The 23,962-nt window shown below is 42.2% G+C and overlaps 1 protein-coding gene across 3 annotated transcripts in view; it reads right to left on the bottom strand.

Moving 5' to 3' along the window:
* Nucleotides 1-641: 641 nt before the first annotated feature.
* uvssa (UV-stimulated scaffold protein A) overlaps nucleotides 642-23,962 on the bottom strand; it is a 43,754-nt gene continuing 20,433 nt past the window's right edge. The window contains exons 9-16 of one of the 3 annotated variants that reach the window (XM_034115739.1): nucleotides 21,549-21,660; nucleotides 11,608-11,809; nucleotides 10,516-10,524; nucleotides 10,351-10,479; nucleotides 9,610-9,793; nucleotides 8,529-8,640; nucleotides 1,222-1,396; nucleotides 642-1,071 (exon numbers count right to left, since the gene is read on the bottom strand). In XM_034115739.1, the coding sequence (XP_033971630.1) occupies nucleotides 978-1,071; nucleotides 1,222-1,396; nucleotides 8,529-8,640; nucleotides 9,610-9,793; nucleotides 10,351-10,479; nucleotides 10,516-10,524; nucleotides 11,608-11,809; nucleotides 21,549-21,660 (1,017 nt within the window). In that variant the 3' untranslated portion in view covers nucleotides 642-977. Of the gene's footprint in view, nucleotides 1,072-1,221; nucleotides 1,397-8,528; nucleotides 8,641-9,609; nucleotides 9,794-10,350; nucleotides 10,525-11,607; nucleotides 11,810-21,548; nucleotides 21,661-23,962 lie in introns of all 3 variants that reach the window. The other 2 variants (XM_034115737.1, XM_034115738.1) reach the window with 2 other exon arrangements.

Below are 23,962 nucleotides of genomic sequence, written 5' to 3'. Positions count from 1 at the left end.
TTAAATACTCCAGTAAAGTACAAGTACCTCAACATTTTACTCAAGTATAGTACAATATTTAAAAATAATTATATATATTTCATTTATTTCACATTTAAATAAAGCAATTAATTCGGTTAACAATTTGTTAGTTTTTTCCTTTAAAAAAATAACAAAAAGTAAATACAAGAATGCCGTTAAAGTACCGGATCGATAAGCAGTATTGATAAGACTAGTAGTACCGTAGAAAACCTTAACGATACCCATCCCTAGATATTACACAAGTAAAGTGTTAAGAAAGTGAAATGTTGCTTTACGAATTTCAACACTTGATGCTGTCACCTTGATTACAATGTCAGAAACCTGTATTTGCCTAACTGAATTGGTTTAAAGAGAGAAAACATTTTGACTAAAAGTTGACTAAAATGTAATTTTTCATCGACTAAAAGTAGACTAAAACGTTTTGAGTTTTCGTCGACTAAAACTAGACTAAAACTATGAAGGATAGAAATGACTAAAATGTGACTAAAACTAATAACCATTTTCGTCTAAAGACTAAGACTAAGACTAAATCAAAAACAGCTGCCAAAATTAACACTGCCGTCTACACACAGCCAAATGACATACCATCAGTAAGGAAAAAGAGTAAGAACTCAAATGTATAGGTGCAACAGATATGTTCACTCACTTCATAACCAAAATATAAATTTCAATGAACTGATCACAATAAGAACAAAACATTTACTTACAAATGTACCAAATGAAACATTTATAAATACAAATATGGACTTGGAAAACGCATACACACACACACATTTTTTAACCTTCATAATTTTCAGCAGTTAAACATTAAATTCAATCAGTTATACAAAATGTAAACTATGCGTATAAAGGCTGAATAATTGATATTCATTAGGTGTGTCAGAAGTTCTTTAAATCTCATTATTATTATGAGAATCACGTTCCTCTCTTCTTCAGAGTCACAATGTGAATGCAGGTCAGTGGATGGCGTAGTTGAACTGGTTGGAGAACTTGTCATGTTTCCTGCTGTCAGCTTTACTCATCACCTCCGCTACTCTGCGCATGGCGCTCCTGCAAGGGGGGGGGGACAGGAAGGGGTGGATTCAGAACATGTTGAAGATTTAACATGAATGGAAAATCATTCTGAAATATGCATAAAGCTGAAGACCCACTGAAACATTGTAAACCTATCAGATTGTTCAGAAACAGGAAGTGACGTACTTGTTAAGCACTTTCTTCTCCAGCCTGGAGCGGGACGTGTTGGCGCTCTGCTTCAGGTCGCTGAGGTTCGGGTACTTCTTCTTCTTCCCTTTCCTTTTCTTCCCCAGCCTGTCAGAGCCCAGGTCTTCTCCTGTGGCCGCCTCGATGTCCCGCATCAGATCTGCATCCTTCCAGTCTGCAACAGAGAGGAGTCATCAGCAGGGTGAAGAGAGGAGGACATCTCCACATTTCATACATGGCATCAACACACTGTACAGGGTTGTCATGGTAATGTATCCAGAGTCTGAGCACGTGCTACAGGTAGGGATGATGTGCAGGAGTCACCCTTCAGGGTCCTGTTCCCCTTATCTGGGTTATTTTCCCTATAAGGACCACTGCATATTATCCCCCTTATTACACGGTTACCTACTGGCAAATCAATCATTTAACATAAAATATTGAACATGGTTTTATTAAACAACGTTCAAAAACTTAAAATGACGGCAGCAAGGATCGAGGTTTTATGTAACTGTCTAAGTCTGTTCACATTTTCTTCCATGAACCAGTCTTTAAACACTGCCAGAGCCCAACCCGTGTTCCCTTTAGTGTTGACTTCCTGTCTCTCTTTTTCATCCCTGGGGACAGTTTAGCCATCAGGAATCCAAACGTTCATGCCTCCACAAATTGAAAAAATAAATATTCAAAAAGCATGGAGGATAACAAATGTGTGTTTTTGACCACAGCTGTCGTTAAATTGACCGGACTTCTTTCAGCTGACAGTCCATTGATCAGAGCATCTATAGCAACAGTCTGCTGAATGTCAAAATTGACAAATCAGAATTGAGTATTAATTCAACCACTGTCAGAAACTTAGCCATGTACCGAAAAAAGCTTAAGTTTGGCCATCTTTATTTTAAGTGTTGCATCAGTTCTATTCATACAGATCTCAGATCAGACTTTATATGTTGAAGAAGAAGCGACCTGCCTCCAGTCTGCCCCCCCACTGAAAGTTGAACAAAGTCTGTAATGAAGTCATTAGAGCTGATAAGAGAAGCCGTGCTGCACTCTCCTCTCACTGAGCAGTAAACAGTGTCGGCCCGGCCCATTTGGATCCAATTGTGGTGTTAATGAAAAGTGTAATGTCATAATTCTGCCTGATAAAGTAACGCAGAGTAATGACGGGCTAAACGAACAGACACTTCTGCTTAATGACGGACTGCGGGGGAATTAGAGATAAACCTGCAGTAATGCAAAGTAATTACACTGTGATTGTGATGGGATCCACTCTGTCAAAACACTGATCCCCCGCTCTGTGTGTGTGTGTGTGTGTGTGGGGGGGGGGGTTATTAATCAGCCGGTCTGACCCTGGGTCTGACTGGACCTTCAACTATCCTTTATTACACACACACACACACACACACACACACACACACACACACACACACACACACACACACACACACACACACACACACACACACACACACACACACACACACACACACACACACACACACACACACACACACACACACACACACACACACACACACACACACACACACACACACACACACACACACACACACACACACAGAGGAGCAGTAATTGAAAAGCAGCTGGTGTATTTAGGAGAGTCATTACTGCTAAAAGTGGAGCAGCTGCATATTTACATTGTGTGTGTGTGTGTGTGTGTGCGTGTGTGTGTGTGTGTGTGTGTGTGTGTGTGTGTGTGTGTGTGTTGTCCTCTATCACTTTGTTGTTGTGATGTTAGAGGAGTTTGAGAATAGAAGAAAATAACTGAATAAAGATAATGAAGAGTAACAAACAACTAGAAAATGCATTTCCTGCAGAAAATGCGTGCGAATGCTGTAAACTGTGAACATTTGTGGCTGAATTTAGCTGAAAATGCAGAAAAAGCTGAATATGTTATTAGCTGAATGGTCTCTGTAGCTGCTTTTAGCTACAGAAACCAAGTAAGTGTGTTGCTGAACTTAGCGGAGAAATGCAGAAAAGTGAAATGATTTGAATCAAAATTGTTACAGCTAAAATGCATTGCAATGACTTTGTTGGAAACTTCAAAGTGAAATGTGAAACTGGAAGAGTAGGAAAAATAGTGAAGAAGCTTAATATTTAAAAGAAAAGGTTTAAAAAAGGTATAAACAACAACATGTATAGCCTCAATGTCCTGAAGTAGCTGAATAATGTAATAGTTGAATGGTTTCTGCAGCTGAAAGTAGGCTGAAGGAGTTAGATATTAAATGTAAGTAGTAGTGAATTAATGTGTATTAAGAAGAGAAAAGAAAGTAAAAAGGCTTTTAAAAGCATCAGAATATTTTAACTGCAAACTTTTGAACTAACTTGATGGCGAGTGATCTGTCGCCATGGCAACGGCATTTGATGAAACCCCATAATACGCTTAGATGCGTTGATGGCTGCATCGTTACCAAACCGGTGAAGTTTTGGGCCGTTTTGGAGCATTTTCACTGAAGTTATGAGAAAACCGTGTTTCATGGTGAGCATTGTGTTGCCATGGCAACGGCATTTGAAGAAATCTCAAAACTGTCACGTAGATGTCTTCACAGCTGGACTGTTAGCACACGTGAAGTTTGAGCACGTTTTGACCATTTTCATAGGAGTTATAGCAATATCGTGTTTTATGGCGAGGGATGCGTTGCCATGGCAATAGCTTTTGAGGAAAACTCACTATTGGCACATAGACATGTTGAGGGCTGGACCATTAACCATTATCTGAAGTCTGGTGCTGTTTTGACCCTTTTCATAGGCGTTACGACAACACCGTGTTTTTTGGCGAGGGATGCGTTTCCATGGAAACGGCATATTATGTAACATCAGATTTGATGAGGTGAGATGTCAGATTTGGCGTAGAGCTGTTGAGGCATGGACCGGTGATATAAAAGTGAAGATTGGGGGATGATCGGACCGTGTCCATTGGAGTTACAGCAACATCGTGTTTTATGGCGAGGGATGGGTTGCCATGGTAACACCACATTATGTAACATCAGATTTGATGTAGAGCTGTTCAGGGCCACAGTGTTAACCATCATGTGATGTTTGGTGGCGTTCTGAGCATGTCAGTTGGAGTTATGACATCATCGTGTTCCATGACACAGGTGTTTATGTTTGAGCTAACGACGTTATGAAACACCTGTGCTTGAGCCCAGAGGTCAAAGGTTTCCATGGTGATGTGGAGAGGAGAGCCTTTCCATTGTTCTGAATGAGAGATAAACCTCTTACATGTGAACGTTTTGTTGAATAACTGTAGCAGATATCGGTGAAATGTCAACGCGTGAAGCGTCTCAGGACCCTGACGAGCGTCTGAGTCTGCTTTTTATGTACTTTCGGGTCAATAATGTGGCCTTTTTGGCAGATTAACTAAAGGTGTGCGGCTGCTGCTGTGAGGAAAAATCAGGCTGTATTTACAATGGGCCTTAATGGAGACATGTTGAAAGTTTTTGTCACTTCATGCCCTCAAGAGGCATTTTGTTTAATTCTTTGCTCAATTCTTTTTTTTTTTTTCAACGTAGGAGAGGTTTTCCTACGTTTTTCATGAAAAATGATGTCTGAGGAGTGTAGGGTTTGGGAATTACTGCAGGTATAAAACATTTTTTTGGGCGAATTTCAAGCTGTCCTCCGCTCTGTTTTGAGATCAAAGCACTCTAGACTTAACGAGCTGCGCAATACACACTAATGTTAAAATCTGAGGAAAGCCTCTTTACCAAGCTCCAAACTAAGTTAAAGTGGACCTATCATGCTATATTTGAATAATATAGTGTAGGACCATACCTATATAAGGCATATTTATACTTTTTTTTTTTCAAAATACCAAACAGATCATGCATTTTAGCCATGCCTCATTTCGCTCAATTTGACAATTCATAGCTCTGTTTTTGCAAGGGTTGATTCTGTGAGCAACAGTACCATCTAGAGGCCTGGCATATGTACTACAGCGTCTCCAGCGCTTTCGAATGGCAATGCCGTGGTTGTCTCCTCCTGATTGGTGGAGTTGGCCCAATAGCCGTAGCCCCACCGTCCTGACGTCAGGACAGTGTTCAAATCTGGATCAGTTTTTATCAGATCCGTTGCAGCCCCTTTTTTAGAGATTTGGGTATGGAGGAAAATAGAGAGGGTTGTGTTTTCTGACACTTGGTGAGTTCCCTGGCACACCTGGGACACATATTCATGTATAAAAGACGTACAAAAGTGCATTTTGCATGATAGGTCCCCTTTAAATATCTCAAAAAGTGTAAAAGATATCAAAACTGAATACGATTTGAATAGCTGAAGGTCTTGTGATAATTTTAAAGTTGGAATGAAGTCTCTAGCTGAAAGTATGTGGAAGGAGAAGCATTTGGCGCATGGTGTAGTTAAAAGAGGATTTGAAGGTTCCTCCCATTGAGTTACATGTTAAAAAAAGAGTTTAAAAAGCTGAATATTTAAAAAAGTATAAAATATTTGGAAAAAGTTTCCCATCATGTGCTGAAAAGGCTGAATAGTTTGATATTTGAATGATTTCTGTAGCTGAAAGTATGTTGAAGTTATTGAGAGCCAAAGTGTGGTTGAAATAATAATAACAAGAAGAAGATTAAAGATTCGAAGAACTATGTTATTTTTACTAAAAATAGCGGACGACAGAATAGAGACTAAGAAAACTTAAAGACAGAAAATAAATCAGAGATGTTGAGAGACAGTGAGAGCCTGAGAGTGATCAGAGCTGCAGCAGGGCTCTGTGCTCTGTCATCACCTGTGTGTGTGTGTGTGTGTGTGTGTGTGTGTGTGTGTGTGTGTGTGTGTGTGTGTGTGTGTGTGTGTGTGTGTGTGTGTGTGTGTGTGTGTGTGTGTGTGTGTGTGTGTGTGTGTGTGTGTGTGTGTGTGTGTGTGTGTGTGTGTGTGTGTGTGTGTGTGTGTGTGTGTGTGTGTCATTTAGAACCAGGAGGAAGTTCTGGAGAAGTCGTACTTGCAAATGATTTTTCCTTTGTGTAAAAGCAACAAGAGCACAGCAGCAGTCCACCATGGCTGTTCTGTGGAGGAATATTCACATTTGTGTTGCAGCGAGGTCAATGATCAGGTCATACATGGCTCTGGTTGGTGGGAAAGCAAACTGTTTCACAAGTTGAGCCAACTGACACTAGCCGCAGCACAACATTATAACTAAACACAATACCTATGAACACATTTGGATTATTTTTTTACTTATTATTTGTTTTGCTTTGTTCAGTCGTCTTTTAGCTTCACGTCCAGTTCATAGTGTATAGTAGTATATAACTAGCTGTCAATCACAATAAGTGATTTGTGTACTGTGTTTTTAATTCCCATGTCCGATAGAAAGAGGAAAGGAATGTTAATAATATTATTGTTTTTTTTTTATTATTTGGTCTGTTGGTTGATACAATTGTAGCACCAACATCATCAGACCAAAATAACCTCCGGGGAAAATGATGATAGCTTAAACCACTCCAGTTCTTCACGTGTTGTCACTTTTAAGGTGTCTTGTAGGGTTAACCCTATTATTAAATAAATAATCATAGTCCAATAATTTAAAGTATGTGATTATGAAATGGGACATTACACATATTGAGTACTTTTACTTTTGGTACTGAGGTATAACTTGATGCTAAAACTTTTGTACTTTTACTTAACCTGTTAAGCCCTGAGCCTGTTTTTCAGGTCTCAGGCTCGAAAATGACATTCCCAGAACAAATGACCATATCTTCCCTTCTAAAAGGGTTAAATTAATAATCTTTTTTCTCAAAGTAATGATAAACCTGTGAGTTGGATGTAGAAAAGTCAGAATCAATATAGATGTTTTTTATTTTAAAGAAAATTCAGATTTTACATCGTAAAAAACTGTAAATTATAGTGTCCGTCCAAAAATTCTTTTTTACTTATAGTGAAAACCAGCCTTGGATGATGGTAAGGTAGACTAAAAGCTTTAGGAATCCAAAGTACAAGATATAATAAGTACCCTGTATCAAGATTGATGCAAAACAAGTGACATTTGACCTTTTTAGAGAGATTTAGCAAAAAGAAACCACTTCTGGGGTCATTTGGGTGGATGTTCCATATCTCTGGCCCCCCTTGCTCGATTTTGATGGTTGACACCTCTTTCTGACCGTTAGAGCCAATAGAATCGAAGGGGGAGTCCCCCACACACACACGTTGTGAAGAGAAAAGGTGGAGGCTTCGCGCATGTAATTTTCCATCAGAGTGAACCTATCTCTAGCTTTGACATCTGGAAACGGAAAAGCAGTTTTAATGCTTATGGATTATCAGAAATCATTTCAAAGGGTTAGTAGACTAAAAGCTTTAGGAATCCAAAGTACAACATATAATAAGTACCCTGTATCAAGATTGATGCAAAACAAGTGAAATTTGACCTTTTTAGAGAGATTTAGCCAAAAACTGGGCCATCTGGGGTCATTTGGGTGGATTTGACCTATCTCTGGCCCCCCTTGCTCGATCTGGTTGGTTGACATACCCTTGTGACCGTTAGAGCCAATAGAATCGAAGGACGATACCTACATAGACACACATTGTAAAGAAAAAATGTTGCCGCTTCGCGTGTGGAAAGCGAAACTAAACTGGAGGAATGTCTCCTTCTGGAGTTTGGAAACTAAAACGCAGTTGTATTGCTTATGGATTATCAGAAATAATTTCAAAGAAGGCACAGACACATAGGATGAACCTATGGATTAACTGCAGCATCGTTTTTTTTATCGTTTTAATGCCATTGAAGACCACTTTTGACCAAGGTGAGCCATATTTACATGTTTAGCTTCTTGGCTCCACATGTGATGATGTACGCTTTCGTTGATAGCGTCGCGAATGTTTATCACTGAGTGTTGAGGTGGGCACCGTTAGATTCAGTGTCTCCAGGACACCAAAAAATAGTGTTTGGTTGTGCATCTAGGATAAGTAATAAGGGAGTTCCGAGTGAGTTTATGTGCCTTTGTCGTCCCGTTTTTTCGATCGAGGCTAATTCAGAGGCTGAGTGCTAGCATTGTGGGTTTTTTTTGAAAAAAAAAAATTAAAAAGATCAGTTAGCTGAGTTTCTTCCCGTTACATGGATATAACACATTCATAGTTTTATTCAATATTAAGATTCCTTAGACGTTGTTTCCTGCAAATGACGCGTTTATCCGCCCGGTACCGGGGGGAAGGCGTGAAACAGGTTAAGCAATATTTTCCTTTCTGGTAATACAGTATTTTTACTGTTTAGTGTTGATTGTAGAAAATATCTTCTACTTCTTCTCCCTGTGGTGTGAGGAACATTTTGTGAACAATGTGCAGGGATGTGTGCTCCTTACCCGGGTGTTCCTCCCTCCTCTTCCTCTCCTCCTTCTCCTCCCTCAGCCGGTCCTCCAGTCTGCAGGGTCTCCCTTCCTGGTCCCGAGGGACGATGCCTCCATGGAAAGGACACTGGAGGACAGAGGGACAGCTCACACACACTCTGATACATCTCTCAATGAAACAAGTGCCATTCAGTCTGTGGGGCTGGTTTGGTTGCTTCAAAACTGACCTCAGCCCAGTAGGAGCCACAACAAGAAGTCATCGCTTAGTCGCTCTAACGCCAGCGGAGATATCCCTCATAATAAGGACAATGTTGGACTGCGTTTGTGCTCATGTTGCTGTTAAACTCACGAAGCCAGATTGAAATTCAGAAACGACTTCTCCAACATTATACTTTTCTCCAGAGTGACGTCGCTAACGGTATGCTACTATGGTTTAGCATTTGCTGACCACGGCGTTTGGCCTTAACTGAAAAGGTTTGGCACATAGCACTGTACATCAAGGATTGTATAACGTTTCTACATGGATGATGTTAGCCTGGCCAGCAAAGCCAGTTGGACTCATCAATATCAAGATGTAGACCCTATAAACTAAATATGTATTGCATTACATTTGTGTGTGTTTAAAGGAACAACTAAATCATTATTCTCCATAAATGCTTTGAATGAAGAGGTCCTTGTGGCTAACACAATATCAGAAACAGGTTGTGGTTTAAAGTATGTTGAATCATAAATAATAAGTCACACATATGCCTGGTTAATGTTGCGTGGCGTGTCAATACCATATATATGTGTGGGGGCGTTTTAGCCAATGTGCGAACTCTGCGCTACTGATTCTTCAACAACGTTCTACGCTCTCCTTGGCCTGCTGTTGTTCCCCTCAAGCTTCTGACCTACAGTAAGTGTTTCTCTGTTATTGGAGCGCGCCAGGATTATAAATGCCGCAGTCGGACCAGTTTTTGGGGCCCATAGCCGGGACTGATGCAGTGGAAACACAAAAAACTGGTTTGGAATCGGGGCCCGGCTCCAAACAGCCCTGGAAGCAGCTGGATGGAGAGGGACTACAATGAGAAAGGGGGGCAGTCTTTGTGTCCCGTACCTTGAGGCGGTCCTGTCTCTGGCACAGCTTCCCGCCCCCCAGAGGAGCTTGGCAGTGATGGCTGACCGGGGTGAAGCTCCCGGGGAAGGAGATGTATCTGCTGCGGCTCTCTGCCAGCAGCTCCTTGTTCTCCACCTCCTCGTCCACATCGATGGGAACCCAGAACTGATGCTGGGAGGCCGACCTGCACAGGGACCGCACAGCAGAGCATGACGAAGACTCTCCTGTTGCTGTATGGTATTATGAAATTCGTTATATGTTTTTTTTATTATATCTTATCTATTTTTTTACGTGTGGTCTGATAAAATAAATCATTTGGGACCACTTAGAAGTTAGGGTTGGATACTTTTAGTTTTAGGGTATTTTATTAGTGTTTTGTTGATTGTAAATGTTTCTGTATGATAAGTAAATTATTTAAAACTCTCGAAGTGTTAGTAAGATATACTTCGAATACTTTCTGTTTAGAATCTGGGCCCCTGTTCTCAAAGATTCAGAATTTAAGTGTATTTAAATGAAATAGAATGTTACAAATGATTCTTTAAAAATCAACACATTTCTATACATAAATACAAATTCGGTATTCTCAGGATAAAAATGAAGCTGTGTGTGTGTGTGTGTGTGTGTGTGTGTGTGCGTGTGTGTGTGCGTGCGTGCGTGCGTGCGTGCGTGCGTGCGTGCGTGCGTGCGTGCGTGCATGCGTGTGTGTGTGTGTGTGTGTGTGTGTGAGTGAGTCTTGGTTACTTGATGATCTTGCCAGCGTTGGGCTGCTCCTGGCCCCAGTAGTAGAGGTCCAGACCAAACGGAACCACAGGAGCATCAGCAGCCTTCTGAGAGGAGCCGGGCCCCGAGGAGGAGCCGGGCCCCGAGGAGGAGCCGGGCCCCGAGGAGGAGCCGGGCCCCGAGGAGCTGCTGCTGCTGCAGGAAAGTAACAGCAACATTAGGGAACTGTTTCATAATCAGCTACATGCCGCACTGAGTTCATAAACCTGATCCTGTGGGTGCCTTGGTGAGCGGCTAGTAGTCTCTCCCAGGAGAACTAAGGAGGCTTTCTGAACGTGTTTTGGGGGTTTCCATAGAATCCTGCTCTTCATTTACGGAGTTTCCTGATGGGAATAGAGCTTAAGAGACGGCATGGTATTGCACCAGAACCAGGGTGACGTGTGAGAAACAGCCGGGTCCAGCTGCCTCTACAGACGTTGAAATGACCCCTTTCATTTGTAAAGAGGCTTCAGGAGATACTGTAGGTCTCAGACTGGAGAACTGCTCTAACACACACCTGCATATTCTGAGTGACCCAAAAGGAACATTATGAAGTGACTGTGGGAGTCTGTAGGGAACTAAGACTGATCTAATTAGGCCTGGCATTAGAGGGGGGGGGGGGGAGTTCATACATCAGTGCTGCACTGAGAGGCAGGAGGAGTTTTGGTATTAAGGGGCAATATGCTATATCTCTAATCATTATCCGGCTTAGCTGAATACTCGATTCTGATTGGTCAATTTGGACATTTCAGATGTTACTGAGACTGTTGAACACACCGCTGCCAAGCATAACAATGACCGTCGCTAAGGACGATCAAGGGTGAAAAAGTAAAAATGTTAAAAGATAGAGCGCTGAACATCAGAAAAACCTACAGAAGAAGACAGACAGGAAGTAAACACTAACGGGAACAACAGAAGAAGACAGACAGGAAGTAAACACTAACGGGAACAACAGAAGAAGACAGACAGGAAGTAAACACTAACGGGAACAGCAGAAGAAGACAGACAGGAAGTAAACACTAACGGGAACAGCAGAAGAAGACAGACAGGAAGTAAACACTAACGGGAACAGCAGAAGAAGACAGACGTCCATTTCTGTTCATTTCACTCTTAGGGATGTAAAAGGATTTCTGTAGCAACTTCAATGAGCTGAGTAGAGGGGATGTGAGAGGAGGTGAGAGGAGGGGAGGAAAGGTGGAGGGGAGTAAGGAGGGGGTTTGAGGACATCAGCAGGTGTACCTGGGCTCTGCAGGCAGGGGGAGGGTCTGGGTGAGGCGGCGCTGGGTGGCCGCTGCACAGGTGGGATCCTGCTCCTCATCATCCATGAGACGCTTCAGCCGCCTGATGGAGGAGAAGGAGGGGGGAGGGGGGGCTGCGGGGGCTTTAGCTGGAGCTCTCTTTGGGGCTGGAGCTGTAGAGGTGGAGGGAACAGGGTCCAAACCTGCCAACAGGAACAGGAAGTTAGGGTCACTGCAGTGCTTTGTTACACACACATTATCTCCTTACTTTATTACACTTTCTTTTCTTTTTTTACAAGTAATTAGTAATATGCATCCTAGAAATGTATGCGTGAAAAGAGTTCATCATTTACCATCATTATCATTATCGAAAAATAGATTAAAACAAATCAGAATTCAAGTAAAAAACAATATATATATTATATTTTTGTTCCGAAGTTTAAAAATGTATTGAGTGTTGTTTTAAAAAAAAATCTGATTAGATGAATTGTTCAAGATGTTAGGATGATTTGTGTTACGTTAATGGAAAGAAAAAAACCATTTTCATATCTATTAAGAGTAATTTGTTTTTACAAATGTAAAACAAATTAATAATTTATTTTTACAAATGTAAAACAAATGACTCTTAACTGTTGAAAATGTACAAGAGTGAGGATTCGTTGCCCTACAATATAGCATACTGAATAGTCTGGGTTCTGTACAAAACAAGACATTTGATCATGTGTGAAGGTACATTTTCTCTGTTCCCTTTATATGGAACAAAGCGGTATTGATTACTGATCTGCAGATAAACAGATAATGAGAATAAGCGGCAGTTGCAGCCCTAGGATAGTGAACCCTGGTAATGACCCTGCCTACATACTGTTACAATATATGTAATGCCTTAAAGGGGACCTATCATGTAAAATGCACTTTTTGATGTCTTTTCTACATAAATATGTGTCCCCGGTGCGTCGGGTAACTCACGCAGCGTCAGAAAATAAAACCCTTTCTCTTTTCCTCCGTACCCACATCTTTTAAAAACGGAGGTACAACGAGCGGATACAAATTTGCTGCCGATATGACGTAATTTCGGATGGTGGACCTACAGAGAGCTGCTATCAGAAACAATGCCTGACGTGTTTTGGACGTAATCTCGTCTTTGTTTACATTAGCAAGCCTCGCTAACACTCAGAGCTAACCTGTACTGGAGAGCAAATGTGTTTAAAAAGCAGGACATAAAAAAAGGTAGTGTGTGGAATTTGAGCCTTTGCAGACCATTTACATGCACTAAAACCTATAGAAGAGAGAACACCAGAAAAGCATTATAACTTTAACTCATTTCTTGATAGTCACAGTCATTCTTGCACGGCTGTGCATTTTCAAAGCAAGGTGCTTTTTAAAAACCTAAAACCAAGTCAACAATCAGGTTAACCCCCCCCCTCCCCCCCCACTCTGTGATCCCTTCCTCTCTTTGTCGGACTCAATCTGCTCTTTTCAAAGGTTTGTCTGGATGTTGTGGAAGTTAAGACGCACAGATCAATGGGAGGAAATGTGTGTAGTAGTAGTGTGTGTGTGTGTGTGTGTGTGTGTGTGTGTGTGTGTGTGTGTGTGTGTGTGTGTGTGTGTGTGTGTGTGTGTGTGTGTGTGTGTGTGTGTGTGTGTGTGTGTGTGTGTGTGTGTGTGTGTGTGTGTGTGTGTGTGTGTGTGTGTGTGTGTGTGTGTGTGTGTGTGTGTTAGAGAAAGAGAGAGAAAAAGGGGGTTAAGGGGGTTTGAGGAGAAGACAGGGAGGGAGAAAGCGAGAGAGGAAAGGCGGAAAGAGGTATTGATTTTCTCGGGTTAAGCAGGGCCTGTAATTAAAATGTTAATTTGAGAAAGAGAGAGATAGTGTCCTGACAGCAGAGGGGGGGATAAGAGGACTGATAATCAGAATGACAGAACAGGACGGAGGGGAAGAAAGAGAGAGCAAGAGATATCGATGGAGAAAGAGAGGAAATAGAAGGAGGAGAGATCAGAGGCAGGCTTTCTCAATGAATGAACACTGGAAGGAATGAGAAGAAAAGAAAGAGAGAGAAATGATAAATGTGATCTACTGCTGAGAGGAAGAGGAGCACAGAGAGCAGGGATGGGAAGACGTTTGGAACCGGAAGAGAACAGACGGACTACAGAAACAGATTAACCCTCAACACCTTTTGAAATCTTAGATATACCTTTGAGACAGGTTATCCTCGTCCAAATTACATCAAAAATATGATGGATTATATATTATGTTAGCAACAGGAAACATTCTAGCAGATGAACACATTCTACCTTCAGGGTCTTACTTGCATGGCCACTTGAAGCTAATAAATGAGCCACCAGCAAGTGTCAAAGCTGAAACCATTTGTGCATCTTCATAAAAAAAAGGTAAGGGTCAGAAGCCTGATCACTGCTTGAGGAGCTGCTGTGGCTGGATAGCTAACCAGCAGAAATACAGGTGCTATCGTGCCACAAATCTAGCAAACTAGTTTGCTAAACAAAGAAAGAATATGTATGAATCCATTGATTCCTCGCAGCGGCTGTGTCTCACGGTGCAGCACAGCTAATGTTAGCAGTCTGGCTCGAGCTCTCCAGCAGAGTGGTGCAGGAATAAAACCCGTAAATTGGTTAGCAGTTCAGCACTTCAGTTTCCCTCGTCTCAAAGTCAATGTTTTTTTGAATGTGTTTTTGGTTAGCAGCCTGTAATTGGTCTGCGGTTAACACAAGCTGAAGACATTTTAACATTTCTGCTAGGACATAAAATACATCAGTAAACACTCCACTGGTGAATGTCTGACCTACTATTAAAAAGTGTAGTTGCTGAGAAAGTGGCTAACAGAAACTGCTTACGCGAGGTACCAAAAATACTAATGTTTAATGTCCAACATTAGCCGCATTTAGCTTAGCGGTGGTGATGCGCAGATATGCAGCATTGATGCAGTTCCTCTAACTCAGGGGTAGCCAACATGGCGTGGGCACTTATGGCGCATTTCGACTACAGCGCAGAGCGCGGTTTAAGCGTGCTGTGCCGTGCCTGGCCCGTTTTTGGTTGCGTTTCCACTAGGCGTAGTTCCGGCTAGCGGGTACTTTTTCACAGTTTTCTGGCTCTCCAAAATCGAGGTTCTTTCCGGGCCAACAACCGGGCTGAGTATGCTAAACTAGTGAGAGAATCGCTGGCAACTACAACAAAATGAACATATTTGACCGTGATTTAATTGTAATACACGTTTCAAAATGATGCCGAAGTAACAACATACTGATACCGGTTAGTAAAAACCATGAATTAATGCTTTGACAAGTCTGCAGACAGACGGCAGGCGAAAAACCTTTTAAAATGCGTGTTTTCTGAATGGAGCTTGGCTAAGCTAACGTTGTCGCCAAGCAAATCCAAAATGTAAAAAATACACAAAACAAAAAAGGAAATGTAATTAAAAGAATCTACCCTATGCATAAACGAAACCTCAATCATAGCGAACTCTATCTACTTACTACAACTCTATATCTATCTAACAGGTAGATATAGGTGGTTATATATGGGTTTACTGGCAGGCCGCAAACAACTTCACGGCGTATACTGCCACCCGAAGTCCCGGGCCGGAAGTCCCCGGAGTTGGGCACTGGCTTCAGTAGAAGCTGCTGGGACTCCCAGCAGCTTCTACTGAAGCCTTCCGAGTAAATCGCCAGAACGCCGACACCTCCTCATCACTCCACCGCTCCCATGTTTTCTTTTGTGTTGCCATAAGTTAGTCTCTCTCCGTTGGTGCGCTGGGCGAATGCTAATGCTAATAATGCTAATGCCAACAAATAAAATGGCGGCTTCACAAAACTTTTTGGGAGTTTTACGGGGCGTGGTTTGCAATCCTCCCAGCCAATCAGAAATGGGAACCTTTTTCTCCCAGGACAGTACCTGCTCTCTAGCAGGGACTGAGAAGGGGATGGAAAGGTTCTCATGAACTAAGTTCTAGTTCTGGATTTTTTTAGTGTGAACGCACATTTTCGGAACTATACTGGGAAAAGTACTCCGGTGTGAAAGCGCCTAATGTGTACTATAGGACAGTAAACAAAACAAAACACAGTTTAAAAGGGGAGTGATTAATAAAATATGCATAAATAAAAAGAAAGAATGCTAACTAGGTAACATAAGATAAGAATAAACAAGTTTAAATGATTTGTTATTGGTTGTGATCATATTCTAAAGATGTTTGGATTATTGAAAAGTATACAGCTCCCTTTCATCTGAGTGTTGAGAGCTGTATCCATCAATTCATCTGGTGCTCAAAGTGCTCCAGATTGATGCTTTTCACTTCAACATTTAAAAACAAATCTTCCCGTGGGTGCATGCCCCCGGACCCCCCTAGAGGAGGTGAGGACCCCCCTAGAGGAGGTGAGGACCCCCCTAGAGGATGTGAGGACTCCCCTAGAGGAGGTGAGGACCCCCCTAGAGGAGGTGAGGACCCCCCTAGAGAATGTGAGGTCCACCCCCAAATAAAGCAGGTTAAAATAATTAAATTGAATACATGTTCTTTTAGTAAACACTGAAAACGGGTCCCACAGACCCAAACAGCACACAAAGGTTAAAGGTCAGCATATCATAATGTTAAAATGTGCTAAATATATACACTGCAAAAAACAAACAAAGAGGAGTAAAAGTAGCTCACGACTCGTTTTATTTTTTGAAAGTAGCTCTCATCCTAAAAAAGGTTGGAGACCCCTGGTCTAACTGTTGTTTAATTTTGGTTGTTGTATTTACGCTAAAGAAATCATAAAGCGCTGTGAATACGTGGAGATTATCCTGCTGAACAAAACATGTAAGTATCATAAACGTGTTTGCTTAAGAGCTTATTTTCTGTAATGTTCAAAGATCCAATGAATACATCTGATTGCTTTTTGTCGATGGAGCCTTTTGAATGCTAACTTCCAGGTCGGCATTCAAATATATGCTAGTACTGAACCACTCTATGATGCATCCCTTAAAAGGTAGCACTGCCACGACCGTTTGCTGTCTGTCAACAGCACAAAAAAAGCATGTCCAAAGTTGAACCAATTCATTAAACACCCACACAGTGGATGTGGACACATTTTGACCTAAATGTGTCCACTGTCCTGGTGCTGTACATTTCATAATCACACCAATTGTGTGTGACCAATTACAGGCTGCTAACCAAAAACACGTTCAAAAAAACATTGACTTTGAGACGAGGGAAACTGAAGTGCTGAACTGCTAACCAATGTATGGGTTTTATTCCTGCACCACTCTGCTGGAGAGCTCGAGCCAGACTGCTAACATTAGCTGTGCTGCACCGTGAGACACAGCCGCTGCGAGGAATCAATGGATTCATACATATTCTTTCTTTGTTTAGCAAACTAGCTTGCTAGATTTGTGGCACGATAGCACCTGTATTTCTGCTGGTTAGCCATCCAGCCACAGCAGCTCCTCAAGCAGTGATCAGGCTTCTGACCCTTACCTTTTTTTTATGAAGATGCACAAATGGTTTCAGCTTTGACAACAAGCTGAAACTAGCACCAACAAAAACTCTTTATTCCTGTTTGTGTAATGTTTGCCAAAACCTGCAGTGCCAGAACCATTTTTTTGTTATGAAACCATATATTTGATGGTCGTTAGTAATCGGTTGGAGAGTGCAAAGATTCAGAAACTAACTAGGTAGTTGCTGCTTTGTTTGTTTTTTCTATTGCATTTCCTGACAATAGAATGACAACAGCTTTATAATTGACATCACATTACATTTGCTTTGTAACTTACAATAAGTGCAATCAACCAAGAGGATACTAAATCAGGACAGCTAGAAACAGCTTTAAAAAGGGGCTGAACCTTTGAAGTGCTACATACAGAAATTAAAATGATTATTAGTTATTACTAATTGTATTTTCATTGGCCAAGGTGCAGAGGAAGCAGGTGTGTTTCAGTGTGCAGTGGAATATAGACTTCCTGCTGTCCTGGCTCAGTCCACCCTTTAGGAGCCAGCACAGATTCATTCATTAAAAAGTTCACAAATAGATAAATACATGTCAGAATAAAACAAGTAGACGATGGATGACTATGCAAGGTGCTCTTGCTTGGTTGCTGCTGTGTTTGTGTGTACTGTATGTGTGTGTGGGGGGTAACACCTAGGTGCAGGGCTAATAGGGGCTCATTAAGGAGGTTGCATTGTTAATGTGGTATGGCCCCTGCAGATCATTACCTAACCCACTAATCACCCTGACACACACACACACACACACACACACACACACACACACACACACACACACACACACACACACACACACACACACACACACACACACACACACACACACACACACACACACACACACACACACACACACACACACACACACACACACACACACACACACACACACACACACACACACACACACACACACACAGCTGTTTGGGCACATCAGATACAATCTAATTACTTTAGCTTCTAATTGATTAGTAATGGAGGGAGGTGGGAGTGGAGCAGGCTCTCAGGTAAAGAGGAGGCTCAGTGTGAATGTAATGACTCAGGAGGCTGCTGGGAGGTCAAAGGTCGCCTCACAGCTGAACACGCAATAACACCACTGTCTGCAACGTGTTCTGTTATGGTGTCATTAACAAAGACACACATACAGTAAAGAAAGTAATGCTGGCTGATATGAGTGATGGGGGGGGGGGGGGCTGAATGTGGCTGACGGAGCAGTGTGAGACTTTTACTGTTGCCTGGAGCCTGGTGATAATGATACTAACAGCTAATCTAATATTTAGGAAAAAAAGCGTGTCGTTGTAAAGCTGACGCTGCGTTGAGATGAGCAGGCAGTTGGTTAATGACCTGAACATTTGACCTCTAACCTAGCATGCTGCCTGGAGGCTAGACATGATCCATACAGGAGCAATGAAACCACAGATATGCACTGCACTCATATGCAGCTACTGATGACTCAGGGTGAAGGGGAATGGATGTGTTGACAGCACAATATCCATCAAAGACACACGGGGGGGGAAATACTTGTGGAAAAGAAACATCTGTCTCCATTACAAGAGCGTCCTGCATTCCAAATCAGAGAGCTCACGGTTAGCATTCAGCGTGTGGGACTATGCAAACCATTAGCTCACCCATTGTGAGCTTGTTAGGGCATTTAGCATTTATGTCCTCCCGGGGTCAGTCCCAGGGCAGTACTCAGGGGTTCTGGTGAGCAGATACTTGGGCCAAGACTTCCGGTTCCTGATTAGAAACTACAGACGTTGAGAGGCGACGTCTATGACAGGATTGTTTTCCATTAGGCAGTTTAAAAGCTTATCTTAAGCGAATACAATCTGAATCATCAAAAGCCAATGGGTTCCCAGGTTGCATTGGGACAAATGGCCCTCAGAAGTACTGTTTAGCTGCGCATGGAGGTATAAAGAGAGCTGGAAACAGTGTTGGAGGCAGGGCCCTGTTCATTCCTATGAAAGTTGCAATTTGCAGAGCAAGACAAAGATTGATCGACTAGATTAAAAAGAATCCGGATAAATGGGGGACTTCGGGCGATGGAGCTTGTGTGTTTTCCTGAAGCTCCGCCTCCAATTTGACGTCCTCAGCTCAGGCGCCGTTTACACGAGGAGAAAACTGCTTGTATCTGCATAGTTTCGCGTGCGTATAGCCCTATTATTTACACGAGGCCGATAGAAACTGACCCCACAAACGATAACGGGTCCCAAGGTGGATAGATTTGCAAACGAAACGCTCTGGGGGGTCAACCGAGTCCGTGTAATCACCTCTATACGAATATTTCCTGAAAAAATAGCGATAGCCCCACCTCTCCCCACCTCTCCTGCTCACTGCTGTAGCAACTATCAAAAATAGCTGTGTTAATTAAACGCACAAGGGGTTCTTGAATGAAATAATATTATAAAAGGCAAACTAGAATTGTTAACGCCCAATATACTCCTTAAACAAAATAAACAGAGTCAGATTTCATGCATTGATCCATTATATTGACAAAGGTGCGATCTCACCCGGTGTTTGTAGAGAATATCTCTCTTTCTGAGCGCGTCCTCTCCACAGAGACGTGCTTCTTGGTCGGTCGATGCAATATCCACAGATTCGGTTTCTTTCAGTTAACTTCCCCGTTGCATTTATCCATATATTTACATGCTGAGGAAATGACTATATCCCGCTGAATACCAGCAATCGCCACACACACTTCCTCCTGTCAGTAGCTACTGCTAGTGCTACTGACCATGCTACAGATATTAGTGCAAAATCTACAGCTCCTCTACCACAACCATCAGCAACAAGTGGACATGGAGAATTACATGAACTACATGTTGCTAAATCCACCGCGGGGCTTAAACAGAAGGGTAGCCATGGCAACATTGCGGCGGGGCTGCTCGGGCTGCTCTTCTTCACGGCTTTTGGTGTATTTTGGCGGAAGTTACAGCGCCACTTACAGTCCCGGCATATGTACTACAGCGTGTCCAGCGCTTTCGAGCGGTCTCGTGTGGAAGTACAGCGCCACTTACAGTCCCGGCATATGTACTGCAGCGTTTCCAGCGGCCTCGTTGGAACAGACACGTTAAATGAAACGAATGCATGTGAACGGAAGACTTTTTTGAATACGCATACTGTGCATAAACGCAAACGGTCCCGTGTGAGCGGGGCCTCAGTCTAATGAATGGAGAGTGAAAATAACTCTGGAGTTTCTGCTTGCTTTTTTTTGGGAAAGAATCTATGCGCTAATTGATATACGTGACTTTCACAATGTAAATCAATGGGAAAAAGTATTTTTCGGCCCAGTGACGTCACGGACGAGAACAGACTACAAGAATTGGCTTCAAAAGCGGCCAAACCCCCGGGGGGCTTGCTCAAATGTGATTGGCCAATACTAACCAGAGTACCTGTTGCTTCTGGTAATAGATATTTTTTCTGGGTATTCACCAATGACTTTGCAGCTGACTGTTGACACTTTGCTTTCACATCAACCTGAGTGGATAACACATTGAGGCTATGCTCGGATCTTGCTTCAGGTTTTTAAAGCTGCAACAATCAATACATTACCATGAACCATCTCTCAAATGACTGTGCAGTTAAATGTGAAGGGTACAAAGACAATATTAACCAACTCCCCACTTTAGCCTCTTTCAGATCATAGTTTCTGATTTATGAAAAAATCACCAACACATTTAGCTCTGCTCTGAATAACCTCTTCCCAGAAGAAGCTGTGTCTGTTGAAGCCACTGTCCTCTACTTGCTCAGCAGGAAACAGCAGACACATAGACTGGCTGGGGAGCAGAGGGCAGCATGTAGCAGCTAAAGAGACAGAATGTGAGCACACGGACAGATTAAGTATTATTGTTTGGATTTGAAATACAAAGTGGCAGCCCTATCAGATTGTGTAAATCTGTGTGATTTGGACTCGCTGTATTCAGGTTATGAGTTTGACATAGACCAGCATTACTCAACCAGTGGTCCAGGGACCCCCAGTGATCTGGAGGGAGAGGGTCCACAGAATAAATGGGGGATAGTTCATTTTCCCTATTTAATTCACTTTAGAAGTGAGATTAAGAGTCATACGAGTTGATTAACTGCTCCTCCTCCACGGTTATCTCCTCAACTGTAGTCAACAACTATGAAATGCTGGTCTTACAACCACAATCATCCAGGAGTCTGTGGCACACACACACTTGGTTGTATAAATAAACCCACTTCAGAAGCCCTTCACCTGCACACTACCAGCTGCTGAGGGCTGCTCTCTGAAGTGTGTCTGTGTGTGTGTGTGTTTGTTTGTTAAGTGTGTGTGTGAAACTTAAAAGATTAGGGCAGCAGCAGGTCTTCTTTTGTAGCTTAACCTCACTATTTATGCACGTGTCTGTAGGCTTAAGGTTGGAGGTGTGCAGTGTGTGTGTGTGTGTGTGTGTGTGTGTGTGTGTGTGTGTGTGTGTGTGTGTGTTGAACGTACCATACTCAGCTCGTAGGTGCTCTGGAATGTGTGGCTCATATCCCTCCTTCTCTGGAACCTCATCGAAGTCTTCATCGTCATCATCATCGTCATCATCATCTGTAGCCTTCATCTAAGGAAGATTACGTATGGTTTTACACTTCAATGGGCAATCACATGTAAATATTATGTAACATTAGTTTTTTCAACATCACACCCATATTACACTGTTATTACACCAATAATAGAGATTAAAACACCCATTACACCGTACACCAATATTACTCCGTTATTACACCCAGGTTACACCATTATTACACCCATATTATACCCGTATTACTCTGTTATTACACCACAATGTAATTAGACCTATAATTCACTGTTATTAGAGCAATAGTACACCCATGTAACACCCATATTACACTGTGATTACACAGTATTAAACCCATATTACTGCGTTATTACACCCAAGTTACACTGTTATTAGACCTATATTACAACCATGTAACACCGATATTACACTGTTATTACATCCACTTAACTCATGGACACAGCTGTCAAATGATTGTATACCCAGGATACAGGATTTTGGACAAACACACAACACTTGTTCGTCATTCATGTTGGTTTAAATCAGGGGTGGGGAACCTCCGGGCCGTATACGGACCGCGAGACCATTTGGTACGGCCCTCGAGGTAATTTATAAACACACGCAATAAAGAAATAAATTAAAGAAATCTAGACCGCAAAAGAATTAAACAAACGAGTGCCTGTTTTTCCTGGCCAAGGTCAGGGTCCTTGAACACACCTGGTTTAAATAATATAGAATATCAACATCATATATGAGGACATACATGATGTCCTATATTTTGACTGTATCCCTTTGGCTTAAGGGAGAAGGGAAGGCAAAGTGTGTGTGTGTGTGTGTGTGTGTGTGTGTGTGTGTGTGTGTGTGTGTGTGTGTGTGTGTGTGTGTGTGTGTGTGTGTGTGTGTGTGTGTGTGTTTGAGCTGCTATCAGCGCTAAGCAGAATTTATGGTTTTAATTTCCTGGTGAGGTTGTTAGCCATTGACTGGGCTACAATGCAGAACACAACACTCCATACACACAGGGGTCATTTCCATAACACAGATGTGTGTGTGTGTGTGTGTGTGTGTGTGTGTGTGTGTGTGTGTGTGTGTGTGTGTGTGTGTGTGTGTGTGTGTGTGTGTGTGTGTGTGTGTGTGTGTGTGTGTGTGTGTGTGTGTGTGTGTGTGGCTGCTATGTCTTTAACAGCCGAGGACACATACACTTCAGTCAAGCAGCATAATAATCACAGTGATTAGGGTTATGTGGAGCAGTAAAAACGTTAAGCTAACCCCTTATTCTCAAGGGTCTCTTTTTCATTAGTGTGTAATAACAGTGTGTGTAGTTGTGAGTGTGTGTGTGTGTGTTGCTGCTGATAAAGCCCATTAGAATGTTTGAATTAGTTTACAAATGATGAGTCGCCGTATGATTACTAAAGCACAAGTGAACCATAAGACAGCGTCAGTTAACCGTGTCACAGCCCTGAACACACCTCTCCACCCGGCACACACACACACCAATAAAAAGACTTCATATTACAGCACTCACTACTCATTAACCAGCAACTAAACAATTAAAGCATAATTAGCTGTTGTTAATGCAGCCATGTATACTGGTGGGTGGTCTGAGAGGAATTGGGCTCAGATTTGATGTTAAACATACAAAGTAAATGGCAATGAAAGAAGTGAATCATTTTTCAAATTTCTTTCTGTTTTTAGGCCCGGGGATCTAAAGGTGTTTGTGATATGGACTTGAGTGCTGGTGAGCAGCAACTGACTGACTGACTTTTAATTATGGTTCAACAAACTGGTCAGGTACCAATCAAATAAAAGCAACAACTGGGCCATATGGTGATCGTGCTGATTATAGGACGTTGTAGCGAATGCTTCCATCTAACGCACCACTATTTAACCACCTCTTCTGTGGACCCACTTATATTTAGGAATTGGTGCAGCAGTCTATCCTCTGTGGAAAACACACCTTTATGAGACTTCCATGTTTTGTCCAGTAGGATCATCTCCACATATCAACAATGATTTTATAATAGTTTAAGTGTAAATTAAATCTACAAAAGTAAAAAGCTAAAGCTATGAACGGTCCACATGATAGTCACATGACTTCACGTCACAACCGCTAAGCTATAGGCGGCTAATGTTTGGCATGAAGATGTTTAGTAATTCAGTTGGAATGCTGATACAGCATTCCAACTATCTGTTAGGCTACGCACGAAATTCTTTATTATTCCGCCGGGTTATTTTGCACCTCTTCTTCTCCCACATTCCACATCGCAGAAACTCCGTTCAAACATCAAAACGTTCAGCTCGGTCTGGAATCGATGGCTATTACTTTTCTCATTCATAACTTTCCTAA

This window comes from Trematomus bernacchii, unplaced genomic scaffold (genome assembly GCF_902827165.1).
Source record: "Trematomus bernacchii unplaced genomic scaffold, fTreBer1.1, whole genome shotgun sequence".
Lineage (NCBI taxonomy): Eukaryota > Metazoa > Chordata > Actinopteri > Perciformes > Nototheniidae > Trematomus > Trematomus bernacchii.
This window is presented reverse-complemented; position numbering and strand designations above follow the sequence as displayed.